This window comes from Colobus angolensis, unplaced genomic scaffold, assembly GCF_000951035.1.
Source record: "Colobus angolensis palliatus isolate OR3802 unplaced genomic scaffold, Cang.pa_1.0 Scaffold1, whole genome shotgun sequence".
In the NCBI taxonomy this organism is placed as follows: Eukaryota; Metazoa; Chordata; class Mammalia; order Primates; family Cercopithecidae; genus Colobus; species Colobus angolensis.
Genome location: NW_012110918.1, coordinates 2,377,449 through 2,400,651, shown reverse-complemented (window position 1 = coordinate 2,400,651; position 23,203 = coordinate 2,377,449). Strand labels below are relative to the sequence as shown.

At 44.2% G+C, this 23,203-nt stretch overlaps 1 protein-coding gene across 1 annotated transcript in view; it reads right to left on the bottom strand.

Moving 5' to 3' along the window:
* Positions 1-23,203, bottom strand: part of CACNG5 (calcium channel, voltage-dependent, gamma subunit 5) — a 51,278-nt gene that overhangs the window by 7,665 nt on the left and 20,410 nt on the right. Inside the window, exon 2 of the mRNA XM_011948735.1 lies at positions 299-597. Coding sequence (XP_011804125.1) covers positions 299-494 — 196 coding nt within the window. The 5' untranslated portion in view covers positions 495-597. The remainder of the gene's footprint in view (positions 1-298; positions 598-23,203) is intronic.

The following is a 23,203-nucleotide window of genomic DNA, read 5'->3' as shown; positions in this document are numbered from 1 at the left end:
GCAGTGTCATTCACATCTAGTCCTGGGAGCAGAGTGTGGGGAAGGCATAGTTACATTCATCTTTCAGGAAGGAAGACCTGGGAGGTGAAAAGACTGGCTCAAATGAACATCGAGAATCAGGACTTGAGTTTGGAACAGGGTCCCAGTCACTGCAGGGAGCACCACCCACCATATATAGCGATCATCCATGGTGAACGGTCTCTTTCCAGTATCTCTTGGCCATCTCTTCCCAGGGAGGGACCTCTTGGGGCAGGTGATGTCAGGGGGCAGGGCTGTCCCCAACCCTGGGCACCTTTACCTGCAAGGAAGCAGACCCGCCAGAGGCCTGAGTGCAGGGACATCTTGATTTCGGTGCTCTGGTTCTGGGGCACAATCACACCCTCCTCCAGGTACAGCCAGTAGTCGGTGCTGACCGCGATACCCAGGAGGCCCAGGCCACAGACAGCAAAGACGCTGCTCAGCAGGGTCAGGGCCTTCCTCCCGCAGGCACTCATCTTCCTGGACCGTTGCTGGGCGGCCAGTTGTCACACTCCCACCAGCATGGACTGTGCTCTGGGGCCAGGGAGAGTGGGTGAGCAGGTGGCAGTGCTCACGGCTCTGAGAAGACAAAGATGAGGAGCCAGTAACTAAAGTCAACCCCCAACCTGGCTCAGTGGATGGGTAAAGACCACCAGGCAACCCCCAGGACACCAAGTCACCGAAACAGAGGTGCCACCCTCTCCCCAACCCTGCAGCAATTCAGAGCATTCTTGGCATGCCACTGCAAGGACCCCCTTGTCCTCTCTGGGAGTCCCCTTGCTGGGTACTGCCATTCATTCATTCATTCATTCATTCAGCAACCCATTGTGCCAGACATGGGAGATACAAAAATGAACATGACACTATCCTTGTCATTGAAGGGTTTCCCATCTAGAATAACAAAGGCACCCCCAAAGCAATTAAATGCAGCCCTTTGAGGGCTGCGATAGAGACCTGTCCAGGAAGTAGAGAGGAAGAATGGAGGAGAGCATTCTGCTGGGTGGGTGAGCTTCTCTGTGTTGAAAAGGATTCTGAGGCTCAAATACACTCTGTGAAAGATGCTGGTTCCATACAGGATACTGGCAGCAGCCTTGGGAAGGAGTAGAGGGGCAGGGAAGACTTCTTGGAGGAAGGTATCCTCCTTATGTGACACTAATCAGTTGCAGGACTGGGTCAACACAAGTAAAGAAGCCACACCACAGTCCAAGTGCAACAACCTCCTAAATCCACCTAATCAGAAATGGGCTGACTCTTGCCTGCTCAGCACACTGTGTTGGCAGGGGCCAGCTCTGAACGAGAAAAATAGAAGCTAAGTGTCTATGCAAGGTCAACCACAAGCCCCACCTGCTGATACCTGCCAGGGTCAGGCACTGGACTTAGAGCTAGAAAACAGTGGAGAGCAACGCAGATGGATGCCAGCCCCCATGGAGCCCATAGCCAGTCTCAGGGCTCCTGTGCTCTGGCTGTAATCTAGAATCACCTAGGAAGTGTCTAAAAATCCCTGATACCCTGGCGCTGCTCCAAGAGATTCTGATACAACTGGGCTCAAGTGGGGCCTGGGCAATGGTATTTTTTAAATGCTGCCAAGTGATTCTAATGTGTAGCCAAAGTTCAGAACAATTGGTCTTTGCTACTCCAGGTATGGTCCATGGACCAGTCACACGGGCATCACCAGGCAGCTGGTTAGAAAAATAGATTCTCTGGCCTTTCCAACATCCTAAATTGAAATCTGCATTTTAACAGGATCCAGGTGAGTTGTCTGTCTACTAAAATCTGAGAAGTGCTGTGCCAGTCAAACAGGTTTGTTTGATTGCTGTGCCAATCAAACAGCATTGTAATATAGCAACTGCTATGATGGGGGAAAACCCAGGATACGACAAGGGCCCAGAAGGGGTCATCCAGTGGGGTTGGATGGGGCAGGCAGAGCCATCTCTAGAAGAGGGTGAGGCCTGGGGCAACTCATAAAGGTTGTGTCACCCAAGCCAGCCGTGGCTGCAAGTTCGCTATACACTGCCAGCATCTTTCACTGGCTCCTTGCAATATTGCAAAGTCAGAACTTTTGAAACAGGATGTTAGTGATGTTTAGGAAAGAGGTGCAGCAGTGCTTTGGTGCAGTCCACCAATATCAGGGCACCAGTGGTGTCCTAGGGCCCTACCCCAGGTATGGTATCATGTCCCAGTTGAGATCCGAGGCACGGGTGGGTATTGAGACAGCTGAAAAGGGATAGAAGCCAGATTTGTCTACAGAGTCTGAGTTGACCATAGGAGGAGAGTGAGAGAGATTAGAGCCTCTTTGTGAGAAGGGGTTGGGGGGTGCACGCTGGCCCTGATTCCACAGCGCCCTCCCTGCCCTAGCAGTTGATCATGGGAAAGTTGATTGATCTACAGAGTGAGCCACACATTGGCTTCCTGGAGGCATGCGTGAGTCTGTGTCCATGTTTCAAGGCTGAAGAGCACCGGGCTTTAAGCCACAGTGATCCTTCCTGTGTTGGCTTTGACAAAGGAGGCAGAAATGAAACGCCAAACAGCCCTCTCCATGCAGCCAAGTCATTCTCCATGCAACAGGGTGGGCAGAGGGGGGAGCAGGACAGCTTGTATCTAGCACAGGTATCTAGTAAAGCGCCTATAAGCCCTGTGCTTGCAGCTGCGGAAGAGGTGACAAAATCAGAGGTGTTGCTGCTTGCAGAGTTTGCGAACTAGAAAAATGGGAAACCACAGCATCCCGTTCTGACTGAAGGTGGGGTAGCATCATAACAGGCAGAATCCAGGTCCTGAGGTAGAGAAGCCGACTCCTAGCAGAGGCCCCAGGCAAGGCTGCTGCCAACTGGTGGGAAGCAGTCATGACATTGTAATGATAGTATTTTTATATTAATAGTAGTTAGCCAAATACTGTCATTTACACTTGAAGCTCACAAAGTCCCAACATCTGCCAAAGGAAATGGAATTGAAACTCCAAAGATGGTTAGCAGGGGTAAGGGGAGCAGTGGAGAACAAAGGGATATGGCTCCCATAGGCGAACAGAGCCTTGAACTTACTATACTCAACCATGCTACTAAACGTCCATGTAAGGTTGGGAAATTAACCTCTCTGCTATGGTTTGGATAAGGTGGGTTTTTTTGTCCCCACCAAACCTCATGTTGAAATTTGATCCTCAATGTGGCAGTGTGGGGAGGTGGGCCTAGTGGAAGGTGTCTGGGGTCATGGGATCCCTCAGGAATGGCTTGGTGCTGTTATCATGGCGGTGAGTTCTCACTCTGGAAGACTGGATTAGTTTGAGGGAATGAATTAGTTCCCTTGAGACAGAGTTGTTATAAAGCCTCAGGTTTCCTCCGTTTCCTTCTTGCCCTTCTCTGTTGTGTTGTGATGCCATATGAAAGCCCTCATCACAGGCCAGGGATATGGCCTTGAACGTTTCAGCCTGCAGAACCAAGAGCTAAATAAACCTCTTTTCTTTGTAAATTATCCCGCCTTAGGTATTCTCTTATAGCAACACAGAACAAATGAAGACACTCTCTGAAGCCTAATTTTCTCCTGGATAACATGGAGGAAGAGACTAATAATAAAAGCTAAAGTATATTGAATGTTTATCATTGTTAGGCATCCTGTTAAGTACTTTACTCCCTATTCTAATCCTGGCTATTTTATTACCATCCCCATTTTACAAGTGAGCAAACTGAGATTAGAGAGGTTAAGAAGCTTACACAAGAACACTCAGCTGGCAAACGGTGTTACCTGCATTTGAACCTTACCTTGCCCTACTCCCAAGCCCTTTTACAAGGCTTGCATTCTCAAACTCCGTCCCCCATGAGTTTATCCAAAGTGGGTTATATGGAGCAATAATTCCATGGAATATTCTAGAAAAAGTGACTCTGGTTAAAAGGAAAAAAAAACCACCTTGTGAGAAGCACTGCACCTAGCTCTTGAAGAACTGCATTGCACATTGTGGTAAAGACTTTGAAAAGCCTGATTAGCTTTGCTTATTTCAGTATTTTCCAAACTTAATTGAGAGAAAAAAAAAAAAAAAAGACATCATGTTCTGTGAAACCCGCTTTGGGAACCACACTACCTGCCAGAAAGAATAGGAAGACCTGCCTTGCTCACTCCACAAAATTGCTGGTGTGATTAAATGTGACAGCAGATACGACTATGCTTTGAAAAAAATCTAAAGCATGATCCTGGCATAAGGTATTGTTATTAAGCAACAGTGGACTAAGCCCCTGCGTCTTGCAAAGAGAATGGATCAGAGCTTCTGAAGCATGACTGCTGTTGCCTGGTTGAAGCTGAGCAGCCAATCTTAATGTTAAGCTTGGCAGAGAGATGAAAAAGATTCATGTCTTGGAGATTTGAAAAGATGAAAGTGGAGAGGAGATTGGATCTTAATCTACAAAAGCAAGAAATAAAGGAAGAGGCTGAAAATGACCTTGCCTGCCAGACTCTACAACAGCAGATCCTAAAGCCTGGAATAGACCTAGGAAAACCAAAAAGTTTCATCTATTTCCAGAGTATGTAATACATTTATGGAATGCTACCTGGGGTGAAAAACAGCAATCTTACTCATTACAAAATTATATCTATGCTTCTATTATGTAAGCCTATTTATTTATAAATAAATAATGTCATTGACTGAGTGTGGGTTAGCCCCCAGGCACTGTGCAAAGCCCTTCATGTACAGGGTTTCATCAGGACCTCACGATAACCTCATGAGTAGGTGGGATTAGCCCCACTTTGTGGATAGAGAAACTCAGGGTTAGAGATGTGGAGTAGCCTACAGGAAATCACAGGTGAGCGGTAGGCTGGTTTTAAACCCAGGTCTAACTCCAAAGTCTATGCTTGGACTACATCATCTCCCTGCTGAAGAAATATGGGTTCAAAGAGTGTTGGGAAGAAGGAAAATCATCCAAAGTAGGTCACTCAGGCAATCTAGAAATGTATGAGACACAGTCTTTGGAAATGTTTCTTTAGAAGTGGCCAAGTGTCACATAAAGGCTTCTCGTTTGACACTGTAGGGCATATTGTTGGGAGTCATCCAGCCATATCTTCTGCTAGCTTCTTGGAGGTGCACTATGACCCAGGATTTCTACTTCTGAAACCCACCTTGTGGGGTGGCAGGACTAGTATTTCCCTCAAACCACACACAGGAAACCAAGGTCCAGAGGGGAGAAGTACCTGGGATTACCCAGCCAGTTACTTGGAAAGATAAAAGTGTGCACTAGAAGTATTTTAGATCCTGACCCAGTACGTTTTTTTCTGTATTGCGCAGAAAATTATATAACACAGAAAATGAAAATTACCTGCGCTTTCCCACTCTGAGAACACCATCATTATTAATATCTTCGTTCATTGCCTTTCAGTCTTTTTCCTACATAGTTGTGCATGTGTTAAATATTCTCCCACCCAGTGTCTTCAGTAGGGACAGGAGTGAGCTTGAATGCACCCTAGTCTGGACTGCATTCCTAGGCCCTTGTTTGAGCTTCTGCTTTTACACGGTTCCTTCTCTATCCCACGAATCTCATGTTCATTTGATTTTTCTTATAGGAGAGGAGCCATTTTTTATAAGTTGCTACCGCAAGAGAAAATGTTTACACTGTAACAGTAAATGAATGAAGTTGAATGAGACATCACACTTTTAACTTAAACTCAACTGTAAAAAAAATTCACAGACTGGAAAGAAAGAACCCAAAATGTTGATGGTGGCTGCTTGCAGGTAATTAGGTTATGCATTTTTTTTTTAATACTTCTCTGTGCTCAACAAAGTTTCTCAAAGAACATGTATTGTTTCCAGAATCAGAGAAGAAAACTAAATCAAAGATTAGAGCGATCTATTCTCCAGTCACTGCCCTTGTATACAAAAGTGCAGGGCTCCAGCTAAACTCCTGGGGTAGAGATGCCAACATGTAGTGTCGTCTTTTGAGGACTGGGTTCCAGAAGCAGGCAGCCTTCTTGAGCTTTTTGTTTTTTTTTTTTTTTGAGACGGAGTCTCACTCTGTAGCCCAGGCTGGAGTGCAGTGGCGCGATCTTGGCTCACTGCAAGCTCCACCTCCCGGGTTCACGCCATTCTCCTGCCTCAGCCTCCCAAGTAGCTGGGACTACAGGGGCCCGCCACCGTGCCCGGCTAATTTTTTTTGTATTTTTAGTAGAGACGAGAGCTTTTTAGGATGATTACCAAGGCACCATTACCTCTAAATATTCGCTTGTTAATTATCAGGAATTAACAGTTGCTAATTATCATCCATGACTAGCAACTAGGGAGAAATGTCTTATGGAGATTAAATCATTAATGGCACATTCCCCTGCTCAAGCCAATAATAAAAGGACTTGCAATGAAGTGCTTAGGTGCCCAGAGGTAGATAGAGGTTACAGGAGCAAGTGAGAGCCCAGCTATCAACGGCTGGGAAGGATGGATAGGGTTTAATTGGAGAGAAGGAGGAAGAAAGTGGAAAGAGAGTCAAATACAGACACCCTGATCTCAGTTTCCTACCGGTCCAGAGAAAACTCAGACTGCTTTGATAAAGTGTTCATGGTGTAGGGGTTCTTGACAAGGCTTTGGAGTCAGTGACAAGAGCTGCTCCTGGGAGCTTGTCCAGTGACTCAGTGTCAGCGTGGCCAGTGTCCAGCAGGATGGGCTGGTGACCAGAGGAAAACCCCCAGTACTTCTCTGGCCCTGCCTGCTTCCCACCATGCTGATCCCCATTATCTTCCTTGGTTGTGAAAAAATGACCACAAAATCTTTGACACTCCGCTCCTCCCACTAAGAGGAGGGGGCCCTGTCTCCTGTACATGAGTCTAGGCAGCGTTGTGACTGCTTTGACAAATAAAGTACACAGAAGTGATGCTATGTGACTTTTTTTTTTTTTTTGAGATGGTGTTTCACCCTGTCATCCAGGCTGGAGGTGCAATGGCGTGATCTCCACTCACTGCAAACTCCACCTCCCAGGTTCAAGAAATTCTCCTGGCTCAGCCTCTCAAGTAGCTGGGATTGCAGGTGCCCACCACCACGCCTAGCTAATTTTTGTATTTTTAAGTAGAGATGGGGTTTCACCATGTCAGCCAGGCTGGTCTTGAACTCCTGACCTCAAGTGATTTCACCCACCTCGGCCTCTCAAAGTGCTGGGATTACAGGTGTGAGCCACTATACCTCACACTATGTGACTTCCGAGGCTGGGTCATAAGAGGAGATGTAGCTTCTACCAGGTTCTCTCTGGAGTTCCCTCAGGGGAAGCCAGCCTCATGTAAGAAACCTGACACTCTGGGACCACCATGCTTTAGAACAGGGTTTCTCCACCTTAGCCCTATGGACATTTGTGGCTGAATATTTCTTTGTTGCTGGGGGCTGTCATGTGCATTGCAGGATGGCGTCCTTAGCCTCTATCCACTGGATGTTAGTAACACTCTAGTTGTGATAGACAAAAGTGTCCCTTTGATGGGAAAACCACCTCTGGTTGAGAACTACTTGTTTAGAGAGTATGTGCAGGTGCTCTGCTTGACAGCCCAACTAAGCTTCCAACCAATGGCCAGCACTAGCTGCCAGCCACGGGATTGGGCCATCTTGGATGGACGTCCAGCCCAGTTGAGCCTTTGGATAACTGCAGCCCCAGCCAACATCTGACTGCATCTGTGTGAGAAACTCCATGTAAAAACTGCCTAGTTGAGCACTTCCCAAATTCCACACCTACAAAATCATGAGCACAATAAAACAGTTGCTGTTTTATACCATTATGTTTCAAGATAATTTGATACACAATGGAAGTTACCCAAATAACTTCTTTACTCACTAACTTAGCTCCTTCTTACTACCTTGATATGATATAAATTCCAGGCATGGCCTTGTCCAGAATGTGACAGTGATGGAGGGCCTGGAGGTCATAGGTTAGTTTGTCATAGGTCATAGGTCAGAGTTTACAGCTACATGGGGGAGTGAATGGCACATGGAAGTAGGCAAATCTGGGATGTAATGCTGGCTCTCCCATGTACCATCCTGGGCCAGTCACATGACCACACTGAACCTCAGTTTCTTCATCTGTAAAACAGGGATAACTTCATAAGACTCATTGTGAAGACTTATGAAAGACTTGTCAAGTAAGTCTGGGTTACCTCATGCTATCTCAGTATAATGCTGCAATCAAAAAGTAGCACAACCTGGCCAGGTGAGGTGGCTCACACCTGTAATCCCAGCACTTTAGGAGGCCGAGTCAGGGAAATCACTTGAGGTCAGGAGTTTGAGACCAGCCTGGCCAACTTGGTGAAACCCCGTTTCTACGAAAAATACAAAAATTAGCCAGGCGTGATGGCACACACCTGTAATCCCAGCTACTCGGGAGGCTGAGGCAGGAGAATCGCTTGAACCTGGGAGGTGGAGGTTGCAGTGAGCCGATATCGCGCCATCACACTCCAACCTGGACGACAGAGTGAGACTCCATCTCAAAAAGATTTAAAAAAAAGAAGAAGAAAGAAAGAAGCACAACCTGATACCCAAAAAGCGATAACAAGGCAGATTTAATAAGGTAAATTTGCCCCTGAAAAGGGCAAAATGGCTCAGACTTTCTCATCTTTGTCCAGCTCTCCAAATTCCATGGCAGTTGCTCCCTGCAGAATTTTATTTTCCATCCCTGGCAAATTTCAGCCCTCCTGTCTCCTCTCTTACCTCCATATCAACAAATTGGAGAGATTTTAGTTTTTTCTGATGTGAGGAGATAAAAATGCTCTGTTTAATGATGTAAAAGTTGTCTTCACGGTGGGCAGAGTGGCATCTCAGTAGACAAAGGATAAATATAATGTTAGCAAACATGGGTCAAGTGTGTACTAAGGACATGTCAAGCACAGCAGGGACTCAGCATCAGAAGGGGATGTGTCACCTGGAGACTGGAGACCTCTAGGTGTCATTACAGTCCTGCTCTTTCAACCTGGGATCCTCTTAGTTAGAGACACTGGCCCCTAACAAGTGGTCATGAAGCTGCCAGCTAATGGGGGAGGGAGGTCCTGATGAATGGCCCCTTTTCCCTGCTGGCCCTGCCAAACTCTCTCTGCCACATTGTTGAGGCCCTTTGGAGAGTGAGCATTGCTGGGCAGGGATTCCTGTCCTTTGACAAAAACAAACCCCCAGGATTATGCTTTTGGAATGTGAGGCTCTCTCTGCCCCGAGACTAAGAGCAAAGCCACAGCTAGCCTGTCTGCCAGGAGTCCAGGCTACAGAGCTGAGGATACCAAGCTCTGGCATACCCCTGCCACAATGCATTCCAAAACTTCCTGGAGTGGAGATCAGTGTCTAATACAACTCCTCTCATCCTTGGTTTGGCAGGAGGTAACTAATGGTCCAGTTTCCATAGGGACCAAGGGGCATGATGGGCACCCACCAAGGGTCACTGCTCTTAACAGAAGAAGAAGTCCAACTGGAGAGAGAGCTGACAATGCCTTTACTGAAAGTCCAACAAGATGTCTCATAAGTATCACAATATTTCCCCAAAGACATGGACATAAACACCAAGTAGGAGGGTCATCTAACCAGGTAGCACTAACTGAGTAGTGATAATAGTAATTCTATCATTGTTTTCTTTGCAGAAATTTTCTATGCATTTAAAATAGAAGGTCAATTCTAAGAAAAAGAACAAAGCTGAAGGCATCATGCCACATGACTACAAACTATACTACAAGGCTACGGTAATCAAAACAGCATGGCACTGGTACCCAGACACAGAGATCAATGTAACAGAATAGATATCTCAAAAATAAGATCACACATCTACAACCATCTGATCTTCAACAAACCTGACAAAAATAAGCAATGGGGAAAGGATTCCTTATTTAATAAATGGTGCTTGGAAAACTGGCTAGCCATATGCAGAAAACTGAAACTGGGCCCCTTCCTTACACCTTATACAAAAATTAACTCAAGATGGATTAAAGACTTAAATGTAAAATCCCAAACCATAAAAACCCTAGAAGAAAATATAGCCAATACCATTCAGGACACAGGCATCAGCAAAGATTTTATGATGAAATCACCAAAAGCAATTGCAACAAAAGCAGAAATTGACAAATGGGATCTAATCAAACTAAAGAGGTTCTGTACAGCAAAAGAAACTATCATCAAAGTGAATAGACAGCTGACAGAATGGGAGAAAGTTTTTGCAATCTACCCATCTGACAAAGGTCTAATATCCAGAATTTACAAGGAACTTAAACAAATTTACAAGAAAAAAAAAACCAACCCCATAAAAAGGTAGACAAATGACATGAACAGACACTTCTCAAAAGCAGACATTTCTGTGGCTAACAAACATATGAAAAAAAGCTCAACATCACTGATCACTAGAGAAATACAAATCAAAACCACAATGAGATACCATCTCGTCAGTCAGAATGGCGATTATTAAAAAGTCAAGAAACAATAGATGCTGGCAAGGCTGTGTAGAAATAGGAATGCTTTATACACTATTGGTGGGAATGTAGATTAGTTCAACCATTGTGGAAGACAGTATGGATATTCCTCAAGGATCTAGAACCAGAAATACCATTCGACTCAGCAATGCCATTACTGGGTATATACCCAAAGGAATATAAATCATTCTGTTATAAACATACATGCACACGTATGTTTATTGCAGCACTATTCACAAGAGCAAAGACATGGAATCAACCAAATGGCCATCAATGATAGACTGGATAAAGAAAATGTGGTACATATACAGCATGGAATACTAGGCAGCCATAAAAAGGAATGAGATATGTCCTTTGCAGGGACATGGATGAAGTTGGAAGCCATCACCTCAGCAAACTAACACAGAAACAGAAAACCAAATATTGCATGTCCTTACTCATAAGTGGGAACTGAACAATGAGAACACATGGATACAGGGAGGGGAAAAACACACACCGGGGGCTGTCAGTGCCAGTAGGGGGTAGAGGGAGGGAGAACATCAGGACAAATAGCTAATGCATGCAGGGCTTAATACCTAGGTTATGGGTTGATAGATGTGGCAAACCACCATGACACACATTTACCTAGGTAACAAACCTACAAACCTTGCATTTGTATACTGGAACTTAAAATAAAATAAAATGTAAAAATAAAATAAAATGGAAGGTAAAGTGTGGTGGAGTTCTATAATCCCAGTGCTTTGGGAGACTGAAGTGAGAAGATCACTTGCGCCCAGGAGTTCAAGGTTACGCTATGATCGCACCACTGCACTCCAGCCTGGGTGACAGAGCAAGACCCTGTCAAAAAAATAATTTTAAAAAGGGACTATACTGCACATATCATCCATAGTGGGGCCTAGTTTTATTTTACTTAATAGCATCAATATTTTCTGCACTGTTTTTAGTAGCTGCAGAATATACATAGTTGCTGATTTGCATATACCAAAACTGATGTAGCCATTTCTCCACTCTAGAACATCTAGGTTGTTTCCAAAATTTCCTCTATTGTAATCAACAATAAATAACCATACTTACAGCTAAATATCTGTGGGCATCTGCAAGAATTTTCTCAGGATAAATTCTGCAAGTGAAATGAAGTGGAATTTCTAGCTTAAACGACAGAAATTTTTTTTAGCATTCTTAGAAATTTTGTCAGACTTGGCCGGGCACGGTGGCTCACACCTGTAATTCCAGCACTTTGTGAGGCCGAAGCAGGTGGATCACGAGGTCAGGAGATCGAGACTATCCTGGCTAACACAGTGAAACTCAGTCTCTACCAAAAATACAAAATAATAATAATAATAATAATAATAATAATTAGCCGGGCGTGGTGGCGGGCGCCTGTAGTCCCAGCTACTCAGGAGGCTGAGGAAGGAGAATGGCATGAACCCAGGAGGCGGAGCTTGCGGTGAGCTGAGATCGCGCCACTGTACTCCAGCCTGGGAGACAGAGTGAGACTCCATCTCAATCAATCAATCAATAAGTCAGACTTTATTTGAAAGATTTTAAAGGTATTTTTACCCCTGATGCCTGGGGTACAACAAATGTCCTACTATATAGACACAGAGAATTTGAAACAGCCCCGCAACAGAAGAGTCCTTATTTCTACTGAGAATTTGGAACCTGGGCTCTGCTCAGCTCTGACTGTTTGCTGTATCTACATGATTTGCTAGATTGAGACTTCTATACTATTGATGATACTCCAGAAAATTCCAGGACCTCCTGCGTAAAGCAGAATGTCTTACATCAGTGATCTGAAACTTCTTGGGGTACATCATCACCACCTGTGCAACACTGTAAACATGTGGATGCCCAAATCAAAACCAGCTGAAAAAAAGATAAGAAATAATACAGATGTTGAGATAAATGGCTGTACACAAAAATAACATTAAAAAAAAAACAGCTCCACACTAATAGTAGCCAGTCGGAAAATGTAATGCATTAGAAAATAATAGCTATCTAGTAACAAAATGATAAACTATTGGAAATAAACTTAATAAGTTATATACCAGTGCTACATAAAGAAAACCTTAAAACTACTGTTGAATGACCAAGACACAGTGGCTCATGCCTGTAATCTCAACACTTGGGAGGCTGAGGCAGGAGGATGGCTTGAGCTCAGGAATTCAAGACTAGCCTGGGCAACATAGTGAGACCTCACCTTAAAGATATACATTGATGAACATAAAACAAGACTGATAAATGAAATATCACATTTTAAAATAGGAATACAATGTTATAAAAATATCAACTCATCTTTAAATTAACCTATGAATTCAATGCAATGAGTTTGGTTTAGAAGATGATGCATGGTTCTGGGGTTAGTCTAAAAGATGCATTTTAGAATAACCAGGACATTTCTTTTAAAGATGAACATAAATGAGTGGGAACTACCAGCTATTCATGCTTATTATGCAGCTACAAACATTTAAACAGTTTGATGCTGATGAAAAAATATATCAATCAATGGAAATAAAAACAGAGTTCAGAATTCCATTTCTGGCTATAATGAACTAGCTTATATAGCATTGGACCAACCTTCTTGCTGAAAATAATTGAAACAGTTGGATTAAATCTATTGGAAGACATTGGAGAACAATCAAGAAAACCAATATTTTAGAGGTCAATAACTGAAGATGAAGGAAATGCGTTGAGATAAGCCTTACATTTTGTACAATTCTGCACTTGAAGTATGTGCCAGTTCACACAGAATGTGAGTCTGAGAGGCAGAACAAAAGGTTGTCCAGATGGTACACCAATCTTACGATGCTACGGACTCAACATTGGAGTTTAGAGCTTGCCAAGGAAGACAGGTCTGGTAAATAGCTCAGTCTTTCAAATGGGGGTCTGGGAAGGCTCCTACTCTAGGTGAGCAAGTAATAGATCCGCCTTTACAAAGACTGAAACCCATCTTCACATCAGCTCAATTTGTGACTGTTTATAGGCAACCTTCTCCTATCTAACAGATTGCCAAAAGCAAAAGTGAATCCTACTTTGGGGAAGATGACAATACCAAAAACTTCTACTGTGTTCCACACAGATGTCTAGCATTCAATCAAAAGTTACTGGACATATCAAGAGGCATGAAACATCAGACACAGGAATGATGAATGCCAGAACAAAACATGGAAACACCTTTAATATGCTTAAAGAAAGCGATCGTCCACTTAGAATTTCCTATCCAGTAAAAATATCCCTCAACATTGAAGGCAACATAGAAATATTTTCAGCAAACAAAAATGGAAGAAAGTTGTCATCAGCTGACTTGAATAAAAAAAATTACTAAACAGATTCTTCAGGCAGAATGATTGGCACTGAAGCATAGAAATGCAGAAGAGAAGAGGAGCAATAAAAAGAGTGATTATGTGTATAAATCTCAATAAACAGTGAGTGTAGGCTGGGGGTGGTGGCTCATGCCTGTAATCCCAACACTTTGGAGCACAAGGCAGGCAGATCACCTGAGGACAGGAACTCAAGACCAACCTTGTCAACATGGTGAAACCTTGTCTCTACTAAAAATACAAAAATCAGCTGGGCGTGGTGGTGCATGCTTGTATTCCCAGCTACTTGAGAGGCTGAGGCAGGATAACTGTTTGAACCCAGGAGGCAGAGGTTTCAGTGAGCCGAGATGGCGCCACTGCACTCCAGCCTGAGAGACAGAGTGAGACTCCATCTCAAAACAATAACAACAACAACAACAACAAGAACAGTGAGTATAAAAAGGAAAAAAGGAATAATAATACTATCTTGTGGGTTTAAACTATATGTAGAATTAATCTGAAGTTAATGTGCCTTTTGTTCTCTGACTAAATTTAAGATGTTCTCTTTGTCTGTTGAACTGAATAATGATAGACACGAAACTTATTAAAACTTGTTGGGTAAAGCAAACTTAGCTTAGGAGGAAAATTATAACCTTAAGGGCATATATTAGAAAACAAAGAAGGGCTAGAAGTAAACCATCTAACTACCTAGCCCAAGAAAGTGGAAAAAGAATATAAATAAACCCCATAAGAGGAGAAAGGAAATAATAAGACAGCAGAAATTAACGAATAAAAAAATACAATATCCACCAGTAGAATTGGTAAACCCCTTCTGAGACACACACATACACATACAGAGAGAGAGAGAGAGAATATGCTGGCAGACAAGGTTGTAAGACACAGCACTCTCATATACTCTTGGTAGGAGTGAGTGTACAGATCTATTTGGTGGAATCCTCCAAAATTAAACATGTAATTATTCCATGACCTAGTAATTTGATAGCTAGGAATGTACTCTATGGCTATATTGGGAAAACTATGCTAAGATGCATGTGGAAGCGTATCTCTGCTGCTTCAGTGACCAATGCTGGGGAGGGGGGCAGGTGATGCTGGTTAAATAAATTAGGATTCAACCATATAATAGAATATTCTGTAACTATTACATATGAGGAAGTTCCATATGCTCAATGTGGAAAGTGTGATATTCTTGGGTAAAAAAAGTAATCATATATACTACATAAGCATTTTATACATTATATGTGTGTGTGTGTGTGCACTTTTGCATACACACGTGTGCATGTGTGTGCACACACACAGATATATAGAGAGAGCTCTCTAAGGCAGTTTGTACGTGACAGTTTGGATTCATAGCTGGGTATGTGTAGCCCCCAAGCGCAGACTCTATTCACGTCTCCCCAACACCTACACCTATGAAGACATGGAGACCAGCTTTCTCTTCCATTTAATCCATACATTTAAAAAAATTCTGCCTTTTTCCAACAACATAGAGATGAGTTCTTGAGCAAGTATTTCTGCTTCTCGGAGCTTTCTGCTCCTCCGACTAATGACTCAAATCACTCCCAGACCCACCATCAGCCATGCCCTGCAGGTACAACCCAACTCTCTGCCATGTCAAGTCACACAACTCAGCCAGAGGGCACACCAGGGACCCCAGCAGCAGGAGAGACACACCAGCCCAAAGACCAGCCCCAAGGTGAAGGGAGCCACCACCTAACTCCCACCACACCAGACATTGATTTTTATTTTTCAGCATTTGCGGAAAGCAAAACACCCTTTAGAAAAGGCAGGATTGCATACTTTCTTCTTCCTTTAGATTCCGCTTAAACATAGTGGCAATGGGGGTTGCAAACCTCATAATTCCGTGACATGAAGTCTTAATTAGGAGACTGCTCGGGCCACTGCCTCTGGCAGCTCCAGCTGAACACCCAGTGCTCACAGCCCCCGCGGCTAACGGGTGCAATAAGAACCAGCAAGAAATGGAAAACAATTTGGTGCCCTGTGTGTTAGTATGTGTAGACAGAAACAATGTTCAGACTTGATCTAATTCTAGTGACACTGGTCATCTATCAGGCCCAGGCTTCAGAAGCCTGCAAGGAAGCCATGCCAGGGCTTTTTCACCCTTCCTCAGCCTCCCTCATCCATGTACATCTGCACCCCTATTCCAGCAGGATGACATTTATTGGACCAGGACCACATGCCAGACAGTGTTCTAGCAATTTACACACATTAATTCACACAATCTCTCAACAACGCTTTGCAGTAGGCACTATGATTAAACCAGGGATAACAATGGCATCTTCTTCAAAGGGTTACAAGGTAACACATGTAACAAGCTTAAAATAGAGACTCTAGCCTGGCACATGGTAAGTACACACAGGTATTCTTTTAAAAAATATTTATTACATTAACCTTTTAATTAATTATTCTGGTTCTCTTCATTTCTTCCCGTGTATATGAGTTACCACTTGATGTCATTTCCTTACTTCAGTACACCTTGTTCCCCTTTCCCCGCCTCCTTTGTGCTGTTATTGTCAAATATTACAATTCCATATGTGATAAGCCCAACAATTCAATTTTGTACATATTTTTATACAATGGCTTTTTATATCTGTCGAGAAGAAATATGCAGTTATACTTCTTTTGTGTGCGTGTGTGCATGTGCACAAGATAATACATAAAATGCTTATGTAGCATATATGATTACTTTTTTACCCAATTATCTACATCAGGGTTGTCTGATCTTCTGAGCTTCCCTGTGCCACATTGGAAGAATTGTCTTGGGCCACACACAAAATACACTAACATCAACAATAGCTAATGAGGTTAAAAAAAAAAAAATCAAAAAAGTCTTATAATGTTTTAAGAAAGTTTACGAATTTGTGTTGGGCTGCATTCAAAGCTGTCTTGGGCCACGTGCCGTCAGTGGGCCGTGGATTGGACAAGCTTGATCTACGTAATTATCTTTACTGGTCCTCTTTTTTTTTTTTTTGAGACGGAGTCTGGCTCTGTCGCCCAAGCAGTGGCGCGATCTTGGCTCACTGCAAGCTCTGCCCCCCGGGTTCATGCCATTCTCCTGCCTCGGCCTCCCGAGTAGCTGGGACTACAGGCGCCCGCCACCACGCCCGGCTAATTTTTTGTATTTTTTAGTAGAGACGGGGTTTCACCGTGTTAGCCAGTATGGTCTTGATCTCCTGACCTTGTGATCCGCCCGCCTTGGCCTCCCAAAGTGCTGGGATTACAGGCGTGAGCCACTGCACCCGGCCCCTCTTTGTTTTTTTATGGGAATTCAAATTAATGTCTGATGTTACCTGCTTTCAGTCTGAAGAACTTCTTTTAATTTTTTTTTTTTTTTTGTCAAGTGGCTTTTCCAGCAACACATTCTCTCAGTTTTTGTTTATCTGGGGTATTTTCATTCCATCTACATTTTTGGAGGATCCTTTTATTGCTATAAGATTCTTGGCTGACGCTATTTTTTTTTTCTTCCAGCACTTTAAATAGACGGACCCACTGCCTTCTTGACTCCTGTGTGTTTGATGAGAAGTCAGCTCTTACTCTTATGGGGGAGTTCCCTGGTGTGCAGTGAATCACATTTCTCCCCGTGCTTTCAGACTTTTGTCTTTGTCTTTTGACATTTTGCCTAGGATGTGTCTGGGTGTGGCATAGTTCATCTTCATCAAGCTTATTGTCCCCACTTTGCAGATAAGGGGGTTGCGACACAGAATGGTAAAGCTATTTGCCCAAGGTCACCCAGCTAGAAAGTGGGGGAGCTGGGATTTGAACCCAGCAATCTAGCCCAATTATCTGCTATACTAAACTGTCTCTCATTCACCTCTCAGCCCGGTTCTGGTGAGGCTGCCTAGGTAAGCTTGGACAGAATGCTTAGCTCACCACCTTGAAAACTCTCACTTCTGAAAAACAGAGATTCCTGAATGGCAAATGGAAACTCTGACCTGATTTTTCTCAACATTATCAGCTTCTTGCCTAAGATAAGTGAGCTAAAGATTCAAGTCCTTTTCTCCTGGGCCTTTGCATCATGCGAGTGGATGGACGAACCCAGTATTTTCCTTATAAAATAGTGATTATGGAGGAGGTGGATGAGAAAGAAGAGGGGAGGAGGGAGAGGGTGGAGAGGAAGAGAAGAGAGGAAGGGGGAAGAGGAGGAGGAGGGAGAGGGGAGAAAGCAACCGAGTGTTTCTTGCTGGACACTGAATTATTCTTGATCATGCCCAGCCCCCTCCATGATTAGAGCCAGTATTTCTGTTTTAAGAGAAAATTTATTTTTCTGCTGATTCTTCCTTTTGAGGTGAAGGGAGGAAGGAGGGATTGGAGAAGCCTGGGGAGGGAAAGCAATCTGGCTTTAGAAAAGCTCCCTAGAATGCACTTGGAGCCAGCCTCAGTGCCATGCAGAAGACACGCCCCTCAAGAGAAACACGGTGCTGCCCAAGGAGGATTCTCGCAAGACAACCAAATATGGCCCTGCCAGGTTACAAAGCTCTGTGATGCGCTTCTATAAATACCTCCTCCCAGCATCGTTTTCCTGCCTCCAGCACATTTTACTGTAAACCAGGATTCTAATGATATGTAGGACACATACCCAAACCTCTCCTTCCCTCCACCACACTCTATCCCTCCCCTTCTCCCCCAAAGCCAACTCAAAGAGAGGAACTAGACAGGGGTCCAGATGCAACACCCATAAGCCCTGAGTTCTAGCCCCCGAAACATGAGTACAAAAAGAGAAATGATGTACCAGCCACTTCAGGGTGAGGCTCTTGAAGTAGATGCAGAAGGAGAGAAAAAAGCTTTACAATAGATGATGTATTTCTCAGAGGTGTCAGTTCTCAACTTGGTGTTTTCTCCTCCCCATCTCTGTCCCCGTGACTTCAGATGAAATGGTGTCTGAACACACCTGAGCGCCCCGCTGCCTGGATTGGAGCGTGTCCCTGCGAGTGAGGAAGCCCAAGGTCATAGAGGAGCCACAGCAAAGGCCATCGCTTCTCATGGCCCAGGAAGGTGGCTCTCGGAGGGCGCAGCTGCATCACCACAAGGCTGTGCCTTGGCAGATGACTGGTGACTCTTGAGAGATGAATTCAAGGTATTTGCACCTTAACCACCTCTCTTTAAAGAACATTGTGAGTATCTTGAATTTCTCTCTCAAGAGTCACATTAAAGAGCAGGTACTATCTCCTGGCTGGATGGCAGAATAAGAGGCCTGGGGAGGGACCCCACTGCCAGAATGGAGGGGGAGATTTCACTCTTCACGGGGCCCCGGGAGACAGTCGGTGAGAAGATGTGGGGAGGGAGGGGGCTGCAGCTTGACCTGTTCCTCAGCCAGCAACGTGCTGCTGGGCATCGGAGAGCACTGGTCTGGAAAAAGAAGCGCAAGGCAGGACAAGCGTTAACCTCAGCCTGGCTCATGCCACACCTCCTGCTTGCTGCTCAGCTGGAGATCCCATCGGGCAGATGCAGAGGTGCTGGGGAGGGCGTAAGGGGTGGGAAAGCCCCAGGCCTGGGACTCTTAGTCATGCCAGTTGAGGAGCTGGGGCCATCAGAGAACTCAACCACTCAGAGCCTCATCAATAATACAGGAATGGCTGTCCCTCTGCAGAGCTGCTATGAGGATGTAGGCCTTAGGCTGTCATCAAATGGCCATCTTTACTCCCGGATCCAGAAAGGAGGCAGGTTGACCACCAGGCTGCCTGAGCCCAGGGTGGAAAATACTGGGCCTCAGAAGATGGCGCTCATGGGTTGGGAGCAATGGGTGGGGAGGCTTGTGTGCACCTCAGTCTAAAACCAGCCTTGTTCACTGCCTCTAGGTGAAGGAGGCAGAGATTTGGGGTGGGCCGGGGAGGTGCAAGGCCAGAAAGCCCAGAACCTCCCAGAAGCTGCTAGACAGGAAAGTGTCTGCTTTCCAAGAAGTCAGGTAAGGAACTGAGAGGAGAAAAGGCATGGCTTGCCCATGACCTCTCCCAGGAGCCCATGCCCAGACAGGATTGGATAGAACCAAACCCCAGACCCATGTATCAGTTGTCCTTAATCCCTGCTGCCCATGAGTGTCACCTGGGGGGATTTAAAATAATCCCAATGCTGAGTTGCTTCAAGACCAACTATATGTGACCTTCTAGGGGTGGGGGGCATGGGCTGGGGCTGGATATTAGTGTTTTTTAAAACTCTCAGTTGATTCTAATGTGCAGCCAAGGCCAAGAGCCGCTAGCCAACGTGAGGGCCCCCACAGGCTAAAGATATGCACACCACGCGCTCATGATCTGATTTTGGTTTACTCTGGACTAGAGCTGAGCTGCCCAATATGGCGGCCATTAGCCAGTCACAGCTGGTTCTTGGGCACTGGAAACATGGTAAGTTCAAAGGGAGACATGCGGTAAGTCTGAACATATACCCCAGATTTCTAAGATGTAGTATGAATAAAGAATGTAAACTATCTCAGTGATTTAAAAAATACTGATTACATGTTGAAATGGCATATTGAGCTAGATAATAAAATATATGATTAAAATTAATTTAACCTGTGTCTTTATACATTTTTAGAGTGGCTATAAAAAACTTTCAGTTACATCATATGGCTTGCGTTACATTCCTATTGGACAGTGCTGGTGTACGGACCAGCCAGGTTAAAGACGTGTTCTCAGGCCAGGCAAGGTGGCTGATGCCTATAATTCCAGCACTTTGGGAGGCCAAGGTGGGAGGATCGCTTGAGATCAGAAGTTCAAGACTAGCCTTGGTAATATAATGAAACCTCATCTCTACAAAATATTTAAAAATTAGCCCATGTATTTGTAGTCCCAGCTGCTTGGGAGGTTAGGTAGGAGGATCCCTTGAGCCCACAGGGGGGAGGAGGCTGTAGCGTCCCTGCACTCCAGCCAGGGTGACAGAGTGAGACCTTACCTCAAAAAAAAAAAAAAAGAAAAAAAAACTTAAAAATTGAAATAAAACAAAACTGTGTTTTCTGTATTTCTTCTATGGATAAGTTTATTTGTTTTTGATGATAATTTTCTTTAAAACTTCACTTCATGATTCCACTTATATAACATTCTTGCAATGACAAAAATAAATAAATGGAGAACAGATTAGTGACTGTTAGGGTCAGGGACAGAGAGAGGAGAGGGGAAGAGGACAGTGTGCAGTGTGGCTACAAAAGGACAACATGACGCCGGGTGCAGTGGCTCACACCTCTAATCCCAGCACTTTGAGAGGCTGAGGCAGGTGCATCACCTGAGGTCAGGAGTTTGAGACCAGCCTGGCCAACATGGTGAAACCCCGTCTCTACTGAAAATACAAAAAGGTAACCAGGCATGGTGGCACGTGCCTGTAATCCCAGCTGCTCGGGAGGCTGAGACAGGAGAATTGCTTGAACCTGGGAGGTGGAGATTGCAGTGAGCTGAGATAGCGCTATTGTACTCCAGCCTGGGTGACAGAGTGAGACTCCATCTCAAAAAAAAAGAGGTGGGGGGCAACACAAAGGATCCTCATTATGGTGGAAATTTTCTATATCCTTGACTGTATCAATGTCAGCATCCTGGTTACCAGGATATCCTATACAGTACCCTCTTGTACTATAATTTTGCAAGATGTTGCCATTGGGTGAAACTAGGTAAAAAACTACATTGAGTCTCTCAGTATATTTCCTACAACTGCATGTGAATCTACAATATCTCAAAATCAAAAGTTTAATTATTTAAAAAATTTCACCTCTGAAACAATAACTTCCATTCTCTGCTGGCAGGAGCATAAAGGTAGTTAACTCTTTTGGAAAGCAATTTGGTCGAGCGTTAAGCATTTTCATTCCTCTTGGTTCCAGTGATTCTACCTCTGGGAATTGCTACTAAAAAATATAAACACAAGTACAAAATACACAAAAATGTTGATTCACTGTTGTTGATAATATAGCACAATGCTCAAAGCCACCAGCATGCCTCTCTGCAAAGAAGAGTTATAGGAACTATGGTTTATCCACTCAAGGGACTATTATGTAGTCATTGATGGAAAATACGGTAAGGTGATGTTAAACGACAACAGCAACAAGATGTTGGGATACAAAGCATCACTGGTTTGTTTGCTAATTCCTAAAAAAGAATCTTTTAAAATGTGGGATGATGAGTATACAAATATTAATAATAGTTGCTTTGATAATAGGCTTATGGATGAATGTGTTTATTCTTTCTACTTTAGTTTCTTTTCCTCGATTTTGTTTAATACATATGCATGGCTGGGTGCAGTGGCTCACGCCTGTAATCCCAGCACATTGGGAGGCCGAGGCGGGTGGATCACCTGAGGCCAGGAGTTCAAGACCAGCCTGACCAACATGGTGAAACCCTGTCTCTACTAAAAGTACAAAAATTAGCCAGGTGTGGTGGCGCATTCCTGTAGTCACAGCTACTCGGGAGCCTGAGGCAGGAGAATCACTTGAGCTCTGGAGGCAGAGGTTGCAGTGAACCGAGATCGCACCACTGCACTCCAGCCTGGGTAACAGGGCGAGACTCTGTCTAAAAAAAAAATACGTATGCACAACTTTTTAATTTAATGACATAATGATCATGCCTCTTTTTAAAATTAAGGAGTTTCCTGGAATTGTCTTCCTGGAGCTAAGGGGCAATGCCGGACCAGGGAAGAGGGTGGGTAGCTCACTCGCCCCCTGCCGGCTGACCATGGTGGTGCGGCCCAGAGTCCTGAAGAGCCTGAAGGCACAGCCAGGACAGACCTCCCTGGCTTGGGGCCAATTAAGGGCAGATTTAGGGTTCCCATTCCTAACGCAAAGCCACTCAAAGAATCGCTGCCTGTTAAGAGAGCAGAAAAAAAGGAATCGGGAACATTGTAGCTTATGTGAACTCTGACAAGACTCTTGAGCTTCCTGAGTCTCATTCAGTAAAGATGTTAAATGGTGGCAATAACATGATCTCTGTATTGGGGGATGTCTGAGGGGTGAAATGGGCTTTATTTTGCTAGGCAATGCCAATTGTTTTTTCAATGTAGTTCTACTACCTACAGTATGTAAGAATTCTCATGCCTTCATATCCTCATCAACATTTGCTATTGTCACATTTCTTAATTTTTATCAATCACAGTGAGAATCAAATAATATCCCATTGTCATCTTAACTGGCATTTCTATGATTGCTGGTGATATGGAGTATCTTTTTATGCTTCGCCATTTTTCTCTTCCCTTTTCTGTGAAACACCTGTTCATGTCTTTTTCTCACTTTTTTTTCTACTGGATTCTTCATCTTCTTTCTTATTCATTTATAGGAGTTCTTGAGGTGTTCTGGATATTAATATTTTGCCATATGTATGTGCTGAAACATTCTGCACAGTCTGTAGTTTTTCTTTTCTTTTTTCTTTATTTTTCTTTTTATTTATTTGGTGATGGTTGTTGTTGAGATGGAGTCTCGCTCTTGTTGCCTAGGCTGGAGTGCAATGGCGCGATCTTGGCTCACTGCAACCTCCACCTCCCAGGTTCAAGTAATTCTGCTGCCTCAGCCT